The 17,056-nt window shown below is 42.8% G+C and overlaps 1 protein-coding gene across 2 annotated transcripts in view; it reads right to left on the bottom strand.

Annotated features, from left to right (window-relative positions):
• Positions 1–17,056, bottom strand: part of GRIA1 (glutamate ionotropic receptor AMPA type subunit 1) — a 321,742-nt gene that overhangs the window by 111,958 nt on the left and 192,728 nt on the right. For both annotated transcript variants that reach the window (XM_002710325.5, XM_002710324.5), the window contains exons 6-7: positions 8,260–8,421; positions 6,199–6,366 (exon numbers count right to left, since the gene is read on the bottom strand). In XM_002710325.5, the coding sequence (XP_002710371.1) occupies positions 6,199–6,366; positions 8,260–8,421 (330 nt within the window). The remainder of the gene's footprint in view (positions 1–6,198; positions 6,367–8,259; positions 8,422–17,056) is intronic.

The following is a 17,056-nucleotide window of genomic DNA, read 5'->3' as shown; positions in this document are numbered from 1 at the left end:
GCTTCATATTTGTTTTTTTCTTCTGCTGAAGTAAAAATCCAGAACCCAGAATGTTACATGAAATGAGGCGTTGGAGGCGGCTGAATGCTAATTTTTGCTTATTTCTCTGGATTAGCCCACAGACCTCTTTCTCAGTAAACTGAGGCTTATTGTGAAAGTCATTTTTGTCTATTGGTTTAGGCAAACACTAATACTGGTTCTGAATGCATACTAATGTGAAACCTCTGCACAGTCCCTAATCAAAGACCCACCACCACGCCTCCATCATGACCACCACCCCCCTCAGACACAACTGGAGATGAGAAAATTGAAGGCAGCCTGCAAAGGACATGTGTCAGTGTGTTACTACTACCTAGGATTCCAGAAGAGACCCAGCACCAGCATCTGGCCTTATGGTACCTTGGGTTATACTTGAAAATACTTTTGTTAACTCCTTTGTGTGTCTGGTGAATGAAGTCCCAGAAATCAAAAGATCCAGATTTCATCCCAGCTTCTCCCTTAACAGCCAAGTGACTCTAAGTGAGTCACCTCCCTAAGCCCCATTTTCAAAATTCCTGACCTATCTTAAGTGACATAGCCAAAGTGAAAGTGCTTTTAAAATTTTAAACCACCTCAGGAGAAGACCTTATGTTCAGACCAGAAAGTGCAGGATTTTAAAGAGGTCTCCATTAGTTAAAATAAGATTTGTTTTTGAAACCCAAATAGGCTATAAAGTTTTTTTGCTTCATGAATGAGTTCAAACATTCATGGCCTCCTATCTTCAAGTTTGTGTTTAAGGTCATTTGGCTAACATGGGAATCCAAGACTTGTATGTGACAATAAATCTCACCCAAGTCTACCTCAAATTGAGGATGAATCTATCCCAGATGTAAGTGATGACATTTCTAGGGAGTGAGTGTTTAGCCTAGTTTAAGTGTTTAGCCTCTCTCCTACATTGGAATGCCTGGGTTCAATTCCTGGTTCTAGCTCCTGATTTCCACCAATGCAAACCCTGGGATGGTCAAGTAGTTGAATCTTACACTCATGTGGGAGACCTGGATTGCATTCCTGGCTCCTGGCTTCAGCCTTGGTCTAGTCTTCAGCTCCTGACTGTGGTGGGCATGTAAGCTGTGAACCAGTAGATGGAAACTCCCTCTTTCTTTCTTTCAAATAAGTAAAAGCTAAAAAATGACACAAGAAACCACATTCTTGTTTTTTTAAAATAGATATATTTATTTATTTGAAATAATTACAGAATTAATTACAGAAAGGGTGAGTCAGAGAGACCGTCTACTGGTTCACTCCCTAGATGGCTGTAATAGCCAGGACTGGGCCAGGATGAAGCCAGCAGCCAGGAGCTTCATCCAGGTCTCCCATGTAGGTGGCAGGGGCCAAAATACTTGGGCCATGCTCTGCTTCTTTTCCCAAGCCATTAACAGAGTTGGATTGGAAGTGGAGCAGCCAGGACATGAAGTAGTGCTTCTGTGGAGTGCCAGTGTCGCAGGTAGTGGCATAGCCTGCTACTGCACAACACTAGCGCCAAGAAACCACATTCATTAATGTCATCAGATCCCTTGCTTGAGGCCAGTGATGTGAGTCTTTACCTATTACCAATACAGTCCCACCATATGGCCCAGCATCGTCTATTTTTCCCCTTCAAATAGCTTAAAAGGAAGTCTTGCAGAGGTCTACCTTTTTCTGACAGTGACCAGTTCCTCTGTGTTTAGAAGGTATAAGAATTGCTGATTATATATGCATTGGAGAGTGAAAGAGAGGGAGTGTGTGTGTGTGTGTGTGTGTATACCCCTGTACTGAGGCTGAACTTCTCATCACTTTCTGGTTTGAAGTCTCAGTGGGGAGGCCATGACAGGCCCAGAGCACTGAGCAAATTATGCAACAAATCCTTCACTTTCTCAGACAAAATCCAGAGAAATTTCTAGCTCCAGGAAAGAGTAGGCTGTCTTTGCTTTTCAGAGAGAAAGCAAAATACATATCTTGCTAAAAAGAATGAAAGAGGAGAGCAATTCCTGTGCACAACCAGCTTCACCTTCTCACTTTGGTAATCTCTTGCCCACATTTAACTTTCCCATTGGTAGAGGTTCAAGGTAGTGTTGCTAGATTGGTGGGTACCAGTTGTTAAAAAATTTTAAAAAAATCCAGGCTCAGAAAAGTCAAGTAATTAGGCTTGATCCCCTAGATAATGCTTGTCCAAGCCACAGTTAGACCCCTCCTCTTCTCCTAACTCCCTAAGAAGTCAAGTGTGATACCCAAGGATCCTTGCTTGTACCCTCACTGTTGTCTCCTGCTGACTGTCATCAACATCTGCACCTACAACTCTAAAACTGATTTACTTCCTGTTCAAATTCACCGTTTCTTTAAGGTTTGTGCAAATATCCATCTCAGGTTGCTTGGGACAGTACAGCAGAGCACTTGTTCTAGAGTAATAGATCAAAGCTTTTCCTTTTCCTCTCAGGTATCCCAGGTTGGATGACAAGTTCCATGATCGCTACTGAAAGGCTCAGTCCTACTCCTACAGAGGCCTTTCTGACGCCCACATTCTGCTCTGACTGTCCACAGCACCAAGAGCCCACCCAGGCAATTTAGCCTTCAGTCCTGTCCTGCTAGCTATTATTTCTAATAATCTGGTCTTTGCTTCTAAACTGGATATTGAGTCTGAAAGGCAGGGAATGTGTTATCTTCCTACTGCCCCAGACCACAGGTTTTGGCATGCTGGGCCTACCTTCACTTCCACAGGCTTCATTATTGGCTGATGCGTGGCAAAAGTAAAGACTAAGAGGGATGGTCACAACGACAGGTCTTCTAAACCTGGGGTCCTGCAATGAGCTTCAAAGGAACCTATGGTCCCTCCAACTCCTGGTCATACAGAAATATTTAAATATATGTGTGTGCATCTTACTGGGGAAAACAGTTCAAACATTTTTAAATTTAATCATAGCCTAAAAGAGCCTATGACCTCAGAAATGTTAATGACCTAACTTAGGGAGCTGAGTCTTCTCTGCTAGCAGAAGTCGACATATGGGCACCCCAGTGCCGCCTCCTTCCTGGAGTGCTGAGAGCTTCCAAGATATCGGCTCATTAATATTCTGAACAGCTCCCTGGATGGCAGGCAGGGGGCAGGAAGGCAGGCTGATTATCTTCACTCTGCTGCTAGGGAAATTACAAAGGCCTGAGGTGGGTGGGGTGCCATGGCCATGTGCAACTGGGGTCTGGGTCATAGCTCTTGTATCTCCCTTGTAGGACTGGGCCTTGGAGACTTCAGAGCCATTCAGTTTGTGCATACAGGGTTAGGTGTCAACCAAGTAAGGACTGGGGACCCTGTTTCACAGCTAGCTAGTTGTATAATTTTGAGAAGCTTCCTAGTCTCTCTGAAGCTCAGATTCTTCATTTCTAAAGCATATTCAATAAAACTAATGACATCAGGATATTAAGGACTTGATGAGATAATATGGGTACATGTTCAGAGCCTTGTGCATGGTAAGCCCTCAGTACATCATAGCTATTAATACAGATATTTCTAGAGTTTGACTCCCCAGGGAAGCAGCTCACCCAGGAGACTATACTGGGCTCCAGGCATAGCTCACAAACATGCAGCTTCCGACACAGCTGAACTCCAGGTCACCTCCCACTGCGTGACCCAAAGGTCAGGTTCCAGGGCAGCAGAGACCTGAGTGCCAAAGACCTGGTTTCCCAGGACTAGGTGTCATTGGGATTGATCCAGCCCCTGATGGGCACCATTGCTTCTGGGTGGCATGCTATTTCAAGAGGGGGAACGAGGTCTCCTTTAGCAGTAAACTCTTCTGATTCTATAAAATAAAAAATATTTGAAAAAGAATCAGTTGGAACAGCTGATCTGGCTTGTTTGTTCATTTGTTTGGTCTCGATGCTGCATGGCTGGAGAGTGGCTGTGATGATGCATGAAAGGCCCTAAAGCACAGGGCCCACAGGTTAGGCCTGGCCTGGGGCAGAAGAAGGAGTTCTTGGGTTCTGGTCCAGCTTCTGCTGTGAAGCTGCTGTGTGGCCCTGGAGGAATCACTGCCTGCTTCGAATTTGCTGTTTCATTTATAAAATGATGGGAAATGGAGTCAGTGTTCTCAGAGATCTCTTCCAGCAGTGAACTGTTTGGATTCTGTTACTTAGCAAAGATTTGAGGGGGAATCTCTTGGGATGGCCGATCTGTTTGCTCACTGTTTGGTTGTGCTTTTGTGGCCTTTGTTTTTCTCCACAGAGAAAAGGGAGTTTCCTGAGGGTAGGCCTTGTCCCCTCTTGGGGTCCCCAGGCCAGGGCACGCAGCAGGCTGTCAGGGTGCAGCTGATGGAAAGTGCGCACATGCATGTCTTGACACCAAGAAGAAATAAAAGGTTAAGGGCAGAAGCAGGAGGAGGAGTGTACGTTATACCCAGAAGGACACGTGTTAGATCATAGAAGAGAAACTAGACTCTTAAAATTCTTAGAGCCAGCTGAAACTGGAGAGTGTTTGTCCACACTTCCTTCATTTGCATAGATGAAGAAAGCCAGGCTAGTATGGAGGAGAGATGAATGAATGCTTCAAGGTCACCCAAGGAGTCCAGGCCCAGCTGAACTTGGAGTACAGCTCCCCCACCTCCTGGTTCTGATGCTGTGTTGTCTCCAGGCTTCTTCCCTGTCATGTGGCATCAGAACATCCTTGCAAGGACGTCGCTGAGATGGGAAACGGAGGGGACTTGAAAGGGCTGTGGACTGAGGGCAAGTCCCTGGGACTTCCTGAAACCAGCCTCACCTCACATTGCAAATAGATTTATCTGGACTGTGGAGTCTAGAAGAGCATTTTAAATAAGCTGGGGAGGAGGGAATGGGTCACCCCTCGGGCATTCATTCTCGAAGTTGCCTGGTGTCTGCTCTTGCTGCCTAGTGATATGGGGCCAATGTGAAAGGAGACAGGGAGGGCAGACATGGCTGCTAGTGGTCCTCCTTGAGCTCGTTCCTCCCATGGGGAGCAGACTCCTGCCTTGTTTCATTTGCAAGAGCACAACTCCCTGTTTTCCTCCATTGAATCGCATCTCACTGGGCCTGGGGAACAGCTGGTGAAGTTGCTTGCTTGTCTCTCCTGGTCGCAGAAGTTGTTTGAGCTGTGCTCGTGTGGTTGGAGAACACATGGGAATAGTTGTGCAATTTGCTCTGCACTTGTCTCTCATTCAGAAGCACTTCTCTCCTTCCCTGAGAGCCCAAATTCACCTTCTGCTAAATGTAATGTTACAAGAAAGCTGATCTTACCCAAGCAACTCCCTTAGTTGGGGAGAGGTTGCAAGGGACATTGGCAGCACACTGTCTTGCTGTTGTTGGCTCCCCACTGTGCCTGATGCTTTGCCAGTCTTCTATAGTGAGCACTGCCCTCTTCCCCCAGTACTTTTGAAACACAGCCTCTCTATCAGTGGGCATCAGAGACATCACATGGTGCTATCTGCTGGCATTTTCAAAGTCACAGCCTGGGGTTGAGGTATTTCTAGAGACTTCCAGAAACTTCCAGGAGCTCCAAGAGTGATAAAGCAGAGGGAAATTCCCCATAATTTTCTAAACCCGGGATGTTAAATACATACCCACTTGTACCACTGTCTCACCCTGCTTCTGTAGCCGACATATCACTAATTGAATATTTATAATGTTTCCTGTTCTATCTGGCTTCAGCCTCAGAATCCTTTGCATGGCCAATTGATTGGGGTGGGCATGACCATTTTCTGTCCTTGTTCTTTAAGCAAACAAAATTGATGATTACAATGCTGAGAAACAAATAAGTAGGATCAGAAGTACTGAGAAACATTTCCAGGGCCCTTGCTCATAGGAAACCCTCATGAAATGTGCACAGAAAGCAAATGAGTGAAGAAATCTAGAAAATCAGGGCAAGAAGGACTTTCTGCTGTCTCCAGACACTCCCTTCAAGGCCCCTTTCCAAGTACAGATAATCATCACAGTTCCTCTTCATTATCATCCATAGGCAGAAAATACAGCTTTTATGCTACAAGCAACAACTATCCCATATTGTTTTGTTTTCTCAATTTTCACACATGCTTCCATGTATGCCAAGAGACACAAACATGATATCATGGCTGTTCCAGCCTTTAGGCATGCATTCTTTTGCTTTTCCTTAACAGTTCTCTGCCTGGGTTTGATGCTGGAGTCCCCTCCTAGGCTCCCATGACATGGGGAAATCATTGCCAGTCTTACCTGTTGCAGGGCTCTCTGGATGTCAATGCCCTGACCCCAGGGCACAGCTGGGTTAGCCAGACAGTCCCCAGCATTCCCCCGGCGGGATATGTCAATCCTCTGCCTCCGCAGGCTCTGGAAAGCCTCAGCCATCACCTTCACCCCATCATAGGTGAGCGCAGAGGTGTACTGGTGGGAGGAATGGAGACAGGCATCAGAGGTTGCTGACAGGGACTGTATTTGGATGTGCCTCCAGGTGAAGAGAAAGTGTTCAGAGGGCCAAGGGCAAGGTAAAAGGCAGGGGAGATGAATGAGGGGGGAGTGTCTGCCCCTTCAGATGAGGCTGCTCTACCACACTGGCCAATGCCGCCCTCCTGAATTGGGAGTTCATTTTGGCCATTGTGACTTTTGAAACCGAATTGGAAATTACAGATTTTTGTATGTAATCTTTGATACTTAAAATAATCAGTTGTGGAACATGCATAGTTTAAATACACTACATTTGCAGGCCAAACACATGGAGAACCAGTTGGTTTCTCTGTATTGCCATCACCAGCTGGGGGCCAAGATGAACTGTTTTCTCTACCATCCATTGTGATAGTTAAAAAGAAAAGAAACTCAAAGAAGAATAAGCTCTTAAATATTTTCACACACGGATCACTCAACTTATATAGGCTTACATGCAGTACATTTTTCCTCATGTTTAAAAATAATAATTCTTAATTTTTGCCCCTCCTGAACAAATTGGGGGATAATATGTAAATTAGCACAGAACAGGATAATAGTCCAGGAAAATATTTCCTGGCCTTGAATTCCCTGTCTGTCTTCTACCCTAAATTATTTCTCTTATCTCACATGTTGTCTGGCTCTCTGTAAGTTCACAATAGAGAGTGGTAGAATATCTAAGTATATTTCCACTTATTTTTTAAAAATCATATTATATTTGTAAATCAGGTAAGGTATTTACATATTAATGAATTAGCTCCTGTGTGATTTGCTCATTGCTTTAAAGCACATTTGTGATTTTGCTTGCTTACACTCCTATTGAAATCAATCTGCATTCCTGAATAATTAAATGTTTGAAAAACAGTGAGATAAGAAGCATCTCAGTTATATGCCCTGCAATTTACAAAAAAGAAACTGAGTGGCAAGACAAAGTCTTCCAAGGATTCACTGTCCCAGATAACAAAGCTCACCTCAGAATCCTTCTCAACACAGTGTTCCTCATGGCCACTGCCAAGCTATATGATTTGACATCAGAAAGAAAAATTACTTGCTATCTTTACTCTAAACCACTCTGAAATAGCAACCAGAATAGATTTTGGCTGTTGGATTTAGAGCTGCATTTCTGGGAAATGAAAAGCAGATCATCTGCATGCTAATTGAGAAGTGACTCTGAGTAGAGCACTACTGGATATTCCTTACTTAGGTTCCCCTGACTTTAACTGGGTACGTGGTTGCCCAGAATAAGGGCTACCTTATTGCACAACTGGAAGGGGCTCCATCCATGAAGAAATGAGTATCCTCCTGAGCTGGCAACATGGTGAACAGAGACTGTTTCCAGCTTCCCTTGCAGCCAGCTGGGGCTAGTTTCCTACAGTGTGGCCAGTGGCATACTAATGGAAGGTGTATATGTGACTTCCGAAAAGAGTTCTTAAAGGAAGCAATTGTGCTTTTCCTTTTCCTTTTTTTTTTCTCTTCCTGTTGGGTGGATTACTAAGGTAATTGCTGGAAGTCAAGCAGCCATGTTAGATGATAAGGTAGCAACTGAGCATAGCATAACAAGAAGATAAAAGAAGTCTAGGTGTTTGATGATGGTGGAGCCATTATATAAATCGTGCTAACTTCTGAATTTTTGTTTACATGAGAGAAAAATAGAATGTCTATCTTGTTATAAGCATTGTCCTTCTGGGTTGTCTGACCCTTGGACCTACCCTACACCCAATAATCTTCATTGATATTCTTTCTTTTGCTGTTCATTTTAGAAAAAGCTTTTCCTTTCTAAAGGATAACACTGCTTAGAAATCTTGGGCAGCAAAGGGACCAGGATGGCTCTTTACTGCCTGCTGCTCATCCTCGCACCTTGGGTCTCTTCCAGTCCACCCGGGTGTGGTCTCGAGCATCGCTGTTCTTCCACTGCTGCATAATCTTGGCTGGGATGGTATCTGTGTAGTTCACCAACTGGAAACCTGTCACGTTTGCTCCACTCTCCTTGAATTTGTTTAAGTCGATGTCCATGAAGCCCTGTGGAGGGAGGTGGGGGAGAAGTCAGAGCATACTGCTGGAAAAATCTGTTAAACCATGTTACAGAATCACAGGACTTTCCATCTTACTTCACAGGGTGGAGTGGACTTAACAAAGGACTGTTGTGTTTCCCTTCCTTCTGAACTTGGTGATCGCTTAGTTTGCACAGAAAGTTAGCATAGTGGTTAAGAGTACTTGCTCAGGAGCCAGCATGTCTGGATTGAAGAGAGTTGGCATACATTCTTGTCTGAGTAATAGAGGTCAGAAGGTTGGGTGTAATGTATCAAGTGACTAGCAATTGAGTAATCAGCAAATGGTGGCCAGCATTGTTATTACGCCACACACATGGGGAATAAGATGGAAGCCTATAAGAAATGCACCATCCACATTTTAGACTTTTTTTTGATAGAAGAGGAATTTGAAGTATATCAGATAGAGGCAAGCTCCTGAGAGTTCCCCCAGACCCCAGCAAGTCTGGGGAAGAGGCTGGATTCTGATCTGTTTTTATCACTTGCCCTCTTCCCTTTCCGTTATAATAGATGGCATCTTCTCTACCACATGAGGCCCAATACCAACGACCACAAAGGATTTTTTTTTAATTCAAAATGAAGTTTCCTTCCCATTTGGTAAATTCATTCAAACCCAGGAGGCCTTTGACTTAATGGGAAACCATGTATAATATATTCAACAATGTACATATTTTCATGTGTATGGCTTCATTTCACTCTGTTTCTTTATCAGGTAGAAATTATTTGTCAATTTTACAGATAAAGAAGTTGAGTCAGAGTTGGAGAATCAACTTGTCCAAAGGCATTCTGTGAGTTAGTGGTAGAGGGGACCAGAGTTAAGACCTTCTGTTGAGCAATTTTCTCACTTGCTCACTCATTCATCATTCAGCAACTATTTCTGACCACCTGTAGTGTGCTCTTCTGATAGTGAATAAAGGAAGTTACTCCCTGATGGGGATTATGCCCTAGTGAGGAAGATAAACATAAATGAGTGAACATGTAACATAGCATCAAATAGAATAGTAGAGTGTACTCTGTGGTAGCAGTGAGTCCTGTGAAGAAAGCTAAGTAGGGTAAGAGAATGGGGAGGGGGAAATGCAGTGCTTTGGAAGCAGTGATCAGGATGAGCCCTCCTGAGAAGGCAGTGCTGGCACGGGGCTGGAGGTGAAGTGAAGCCATGGGAGGAAGCTGTGCAGGTATCTAGGGAACAGCATTCTGAGCAAAGGCGCAGAGGTAGTAGGACGTTGATAAGTTCTGGAAACATAAGGAGACTGACGTGACTGAAAGGGAGGAAGTGTGGGAAATGTTGGAGCAGCAGCCCAAGGCTGGATCACACAGAGCCTTGTTAAGTTGGTTTTCTTTACAGGAATAACTAGGTACCCCCTGCAGGAACTGAAACAGAGATCCCAAAGACACTGTCTTTGCAGCTCCATGGCTTGGAGGAAATTGCCAAATCTCAATGAGAAAAATGCAAGAATGAGCAGAGGAAGCATTATGGGATGGGGAAAATCTTAACTGGCAGCCAAGAGACCTAAGTGAGTGCTGGTTCCAGCTTTGCCTTAGGATCCTAGGGCACTGTCCATGTCTCATAATTTTTCATGCACTTTTGCTCTGAAGGAATGGACTTCATGATTCAAAGACACCTACTTAATACATTCCCTCCACACCCGTGCCTATGAAGTTCTGAGTCCTAAAGTTTTACTTTTACAAACAAAGCTTAGTCCACTCAGCCTCAGTCCATGATATTCTGTCTGCTGGGAATGCAATTTACCTAGTGAGATCCTTTCCATCTTTTGGCTCACAGCTAAAATGCTGTCCCTTCACAAAGGTCTCTCCTGACCTCCTTGCCAAAGAACAAATTCTTGCTTTGTAAGCACCTTGTTCATTTCTCTTCCACTTGATATACTAAGGGCAAACACTTACTACCCTACTTACATGTAGACTAAGTCAAGTATATTGGGCAGTACATACTCCCAGAAGCATATATTAACTATTGGCAGATGGAAACTTAGAAATAAATGCCCCACAATCCTCTTCTTGGGTTGCCTAATCCTTTGGAGTGTTCTGCACTGATGATGAGAGATCCTCAACCCCAAGCAGCCTGCAGTGCAAGTGCCTTGATTGTGCACCTTAATGGCTCATTTCCTTCCCTACCTCAGTTCCTTCCTTTCTGGTGTTTCTAGTATTGGCAACCAAATGGCCAAATCATACTTCAATTCTTAGAATCTGCTTCTGAGAGAATCTAGTTGAGTCCCCCAAAAGTACCCAATCCAGGCAGTTGTATCTAGGTGCCCTATTAGAGTCTCTCCAGAGTTTCCATTAGAGGTGATCTTGTACACTCATTTGTGCTCTCCCCTCCCACTGAAATGTCAGGTCCTGATTTGTTCACCAAAGTGTCCTAAAAGCTAGCACCGAGAACAAGGCCTAGCACAGTATAGATGCTCAACACATATGTTTTGAGTGAATGAATAAAAGCCAAAGACTCTCCTCAAGCAAAAGTGCCAGTTAGCTAGAGGAAATATGACCAGCAGGCAGCAAATGCCGGTGGATGATTCTAATTGTTTGAAAAGGGAAATTCAGGTTGGAAATATCTTTTGAGATTAAATTGTCTCATAACCACAGTTTACAGAGTTTCCCAGAGGTAATTGATTTATACAAGCTGTTCGTAAAGGTGTTAGGTTCTGCTACCCAATATACATTCTAAGATGTTATACTATCTAAAAAGCTCAGCCACCACCCCACCAGTGGTTAAAAGCTTGTACACAGTTGGGAGATTTCCCATCATTTTAAAAAAGAACATCTTGTTCATAAAATAACTATTGAGAGAATGAAAATGGAAATTATCTCCTGCAGTCAGATTCTGTGATTTGAAAATCTATAACAAGCTCCTGGGCATTTTGTGCTGCCTGCCTCCATGTCAATTGTAACAGAGGCCAAAGGGAATGGAAGAGTTTGTCAGACACAAATGCTGCTCAACTCAATAACCAGGATGTCTAACTACAAGGTTAGTAGAGCCATACAACCAAACTGATGGACCCTCTATCTGAATTCCCCTGGCAACCCTGTAAAGGAACAAAGAGTGATGAAAAAACAAGCTCTTGTTTGTGATGTTGCCTAACAGAATCAAAATTTGGAAATAACTTGGGGTCAGTTTATATTCATCTAGTATCTGACATTTTCCCTTCTATGTAGATTTCATACTGTGAATAAAAATCTTGAATCTCTGCAATATCCTTGATCACTAAGAAATGAGTCTCAATTACTAGACTTGATTTCTACATAATGTGAGAAAATGAGCTTTGTCAATGTAGAAAGGTGCTCTTGACTAAGAAGAGGATAGAACAATGTTAACTCTTTGCTTACCAGTTAACTGGATAATTCTATTTACTCAGTTCCCTTGAGCACTCTCATTAAACACATTTTAATTAAATCATTTTTCTAATTTTCTTTGCCATTTTATTAATAAAAGACCTTGGGGGTAATACTTGGTAATTAGTGCATTTTTTTGTATCCTCTTTATTTGTGCTATTAATTACATAATATGGTATAAGGATGCTACAATGTTAATTATATTCTATTAAAGACTTTATGAAGTTCGATGATCACTATTCTTTTTAAGTCATTTTTCTTAATTTTTTTTAGAATTACTTTATTTTATTTTATTTTATTTTATTTATTTGAAAGAGTTACAGAGAGAGAGAGAGGTCTTCCATTCCACTGGTTCACTACCTAAATGACCGCAATGGCCAGAGCTGAGTTTATCTGAAGCAAAGAGCCAGGAGCTTCTTTCAGGTCTCCCACATGAGTGCAGGGGCCCCAAGAGTTGGGCCATAGCAGAGAGCTGGATCGGAAGAGGAGCAGCCAGGACTTGAACCTGCGCCCATATAAGATGCTGGCACAAAAGGTTGGGGCTTTAACTCACTGTGCTACAGCACTGGCCCCATTTTTCCTACCTATAATATGTCCTCAAATGCTGTCTATTGTTCTATACGCTGAGACTATGGAATAAAAGTGAAACTCATCTATGGGGTACTGTTTTTCAAGGTTTTCAGTGTTTTTCATGTTATTCAGCATGGTAACTCAGGTCTCCTAAACTCAGACACCTTCTACTGTCTCCACAGCACTGGAAACAGAGGCTGCTCTTAGCAGACTGACTGTGTTTCTCATTCTAAATGCAACTTTGTGATGCGTGAACTCCCAGGATCACTAGGTCCTTGTGTTCTTGATGGTTTCTTTTGCCTCTCTGTGGCATTTGGCTCTCCCATGTGTGACCAGTGAATGCATGATGTGAGAAGGATGACCTACCATTTTCCTTTATGTGCAAATGAACTGGCTGAGGCAGTACAAGCTCGCACAGGATGGCGGTCCTTACATGGAACACACTGGAGAGCTTTTGTCATTCAGTAGGCTTGGATAGCAAACTGGATACTTGTATTTTACCAAAGCTCCCATGTTGGTGAATCAAAAAAATCAAAATTCAGTCTATTAAAATAATAAAGGTAATCATCAGAAGAATCCCAAATAACAGCACAACTAATAGGCATTGGTGCAAGGATATGAGAATAATGAGATATTTCATCACCTTTCTTATGAGGAGTTACAAATGGGATTAACTTGATAAAGCAAGGAAAAGAAACATGTAGAAGTATGGAGGAAGCCATCAGAATGATCAAACAAAAAGAAGTTTTACAATATTGTCTTCTAAGAAGTATGAGGCTGGGAACAGCAGGCATTTGCTTTTAATTTTGCACCCTTCTATAATACTTTTTAATACTATTAAGAGATAGAAATAGATCTTCATGTAGTTCTGATATACATCTTTGGTTGAGAATTATCATTAGTTGCTGGAAAGTAGAGGGGGAAGAAGCAGTGGCAGGACAGGGAAAAGAGAGCTCAGTGCATTTGTTATGGCTTGTGAAGTGAATTCTGCTCAATCTGTTATCTCCTGGCCTAACACTGAGGAACCCAGGTGCTGTTATGTTCTATACCGAAACACAGCTTCAGAAACATTGATCACAATGATAACAAAAATGGCTAACATGCCATTTAACATGCATTATATATAACTTTATTCAATGAATCCTTTAAAATTATAGAGTAATTCTTGTTGAAAAATAGTCAATTAAGAGTCGTTCCTGGACTTGCTTTAAACATTTCCCCAATTCTTATCTTGAGCAGATATTCTGTTAAATGGTTTGCATTCATAAGTCTATTTAATAAACAATCTTGAGATTACAGTGCTATTAATTATATAATATTATATAAGGATGCTACATTGCTAATTATATTCTATTAAAGACTTTATGAAGTTTGTGGGGAGCAGCCCGGACTGGACTGAGTTACTGGAATTAAGACTTATTCTATGCATCTGCTCTCCCACAATATGGCGCTGGGAGAGAAGTAAACAGCTTCCGCACAGCTGCCTCCAGTTCAGCTAATAAACTGTAGGACTTGCTCCTGATTGGAGGAGAGCAGCGTACTCGGCGTGTGGGCAGCCGAGTTAGGATTGGCGGAGGAGGACTATAAAGGAGGAGAGAGACGGCATGCACCAGGAACATCTAAGGGGAACATCTAAGGGGAACACCTGTGCAGCCCCCGAGAAAGCCGGCCGGCGGTGTGCCGCTCCCCTGCGGAAGTGGGGAATGTGGCCAGGGGGAACTGCCCTTCCACGGAGGTGGAAGGGACAGCAGCCAACCCGGGAAGAACCAGCAGCAAACCCGGGGAGGGCCGAGCAGACAAAAGAACAGCGCAGGGTCCTGTGTCGTTCCTCCACGAAGACGGGGAGCGACAAAGTTTGATAATCACTGTTCTCTTTGAATTAATATCTTATTTGCATAATATCTATCCTAGTTTTCTGCTGAGAAGCAGTGGTTCAGAGATCTTTGGAAACTTCCCTGAGGAAGTGGTCCAACCATTAAGTGTTACACTGTGTGGCCAGTGGAGGGACATAGGAGTTTAAATTTAGGTGCATCCGCTTTGTCTCAAAGAGCGACAGAAGTCTCAGACTATGGCTGACACAGTTATGACCCTAGACTAAGGGTCTTGCCCTACCAGAGCAGGGCCCTTTTAAGAACAGCTTTTGGTCTTGAAGCAACTTTTGTCGGAGAGTGTTAGGTTTCTCTCCTTGATGCCAGTTTCCTAAGACTGTTTACATGTTTCCCATGCCTCTGATTTATCTGAAGCATGTTAGTGCCCACCTGTCCTACATCTATACTGGGAATCCAAAAACTTTTTCTGCAAAGGGCCAGATTGTAAATATTTTGGGCTTTGGGGCCATATGGTTCCTGTCATAATTACTCAATTCTGCCATTGTAGCAGGAAAGCAACCACAGATAATAGTAAATGAGTGAACAGGGTGGTCCCAATAAAATTTATTTGGGGACACTGAAATTTAATGTCTAACATTTTTCACATGTGGTAAAACAAAGTTCTTTTGATGTTTTCCAGTGATTTAAAAGTGTAACAATCATTCTTGGCTCATAAACCGTACAAAATTGAGTTCTGATAGATTTGACCCATGGGCCTCTGCTGATTCCTGATATATGCAAAACCAAAGATTTTGGAGATCTGGAGCTGATTTTTAGCTTACCAGTTAAGACACCCACATTCTACATCAGAGTGTCCAGGTTCAATTCCTGGTTCTGTCTCCTGACTTCACTTTCCCCACCAATGCAGACCCTGGGAGGCAGCAGCAATGGCTCAAGTAATTGGATTCCTATCACCTACATGGGAGACCTGGATTAAGTTCCTGGTTTCTGTGCCATCTGTGGCCTGGCCTCACCTGTTGTGGGCATTTGTCGAGTGAACCAGAGGATGAGAGCTCTTTCTGTCCATCTGTTTCTCTACTGTCTTTCTGTCTCTCAAATATTTTGGGAGTTGTGGAGCAGCATATTAAAATGCCACTTGCGACACCCACATTTCATATTGGAGTACCTGGTTTGAGTCCCAGCTACTCTGCTTCAGACCCAACTTCTTGCTAATGTGCCTCAAAAGGCAGCAGGTGATGGCTAAAGTAATTGAAGCCCTGACAACCATGTGGGAAACCAGGATGGAGTTCTGCCTCCTGGCTTCAGCCTGCTTCTCCCCTGGCTGTGACAAGCATTTGAGGAGTGAAGCCGTGGATAGAAGATTCGCTCTCTCTTTCTTGCTCTCTTTTTTGCTCTCCCTCTCACTCTTACTCTCTCTTTCTCCTTTCTCTGTCACTCTGCTTTTCAACTAAATAAATAAATAAAAAAAACTATTTTGGAGATATGCTTTCCCCATTCCCTATACAGATAGGAAATGCAATTCCAGAAAGGGCAGTAGTGGCCTAAGGCTTTATGACTGGCTGGAGGACTAGCTGGAATTAGAATTTGTGCCTCCTCTGTACTTTTTCACTGTAGGAAGCAACACAAATCTGAATAGCCCTTTGAGTAGAATGATTATGACTGAAAGTGCTCAATTAAGTAAACTCATTAATATACTCACTCTGTCATACATCAGTTATAATTTTCAAAGAATTAGAATAAAAAGTCATTTTAAATAATTATATCATAAAGAGATGGTTAGTACTGTAACTGCATCAACCATGCTTTCATCTTGCTGTGAAGATTTGGAGACTGCTTTTAGGATCCTGCAGAGGCTTTAGGCCATCATTATTAATTATCATTAACAGACCAATAAGTTATATGTTCTTACTGGCTATTTAACCTCTCCAAGGGTTGACTCTCTGGTCTTCAAAATGCAGGCAGAATAGCACCTACATCATAGAATTGGTGTAAAGTTTAAGAGAGTTAGTACAATTAAACACTTAGAATTGTGTCTGGCACATAAGTGTTTAAGGCATTTTAGCTATTACTGTTATTACACTCAGTATCGGGTCAAACAAGGCTGGTTATTGTTAAAACTACTTCAAAACCAGAGGCTGGGTAAGGCAAGAAGCCCAAGAGCGCATGAGTTTAGGTAAGAGCTACAATAGCTTTTGAAAGGTGAAAGTTGGAGCTGTGTTTCCTTTTCTCTGGGATTCTTTCAAGTGGCCGCCTCCAAGCCAGCCAACCCTCATCATACTGCCTATACTAACAGCACCGCTATCAGAAGGAAGAAGGAGCATCCAGCGCTGTTCAGGGATAGGCTAATGAAGAATGCTTTTTAAACAAGTCCTGACCCACTGGAAAGAGCACTCCATTCACTCCGTGCCCTTGAGCTCTAGAAGAGGTAAGATTGGAACAAATCAAAGAAGTTATACTTCAGATTCTGAATGGGACAAATTGAGGATGTCAAGTTTCCCCCAGTTGTCAGATAACATTTTAGATGACAGCTCCATAGAGAGGGCAGTTACAGTGAAGTGTAGTTTGAAAAGTCTTCGTGCATTGGAAATGCTTGAAAAAAGTGGGAATGATCAAGCTAAAAAATAATAGAAGAGGCTAAGTGAAGGATGTATTTGAATCAGAGAATCGTTGCCATGGCAAAGAGGGGAATGATTTGTTTTCTGAAGCTCTGAAAGACAGACCAGAAATGACAAATGGTCAAATGTCATAGGAGGCAGATTTTGGCTAAAACAATCAGGTAATGACCACAGTGGCTGACATCTATTCAACCAGTCTATGTAGTATGAACCTTACTAAGTACTTTATTTGTATTATCTTATT

The sequence above is a fragment of the Oryctolagus cuniculus genome, chromosome 6 (assembly GCF_964237555.1).
Source record: "Oryctolagus cuniculus chromosome 6, mOryCun1.1, whole genome shotgun sequence".
Classification (NCBI taxonomy): Eukaryota; Metazoa; Chordata; class Mammalia; order Lagomorpha; family Leporidae; genus Oryctolagus; species Oryctolagus cuniculus.
Note: the sequence above shows the minus strand (reverse complement) of the source record. Positions and strands in the feature narration are given on the sequence as shown.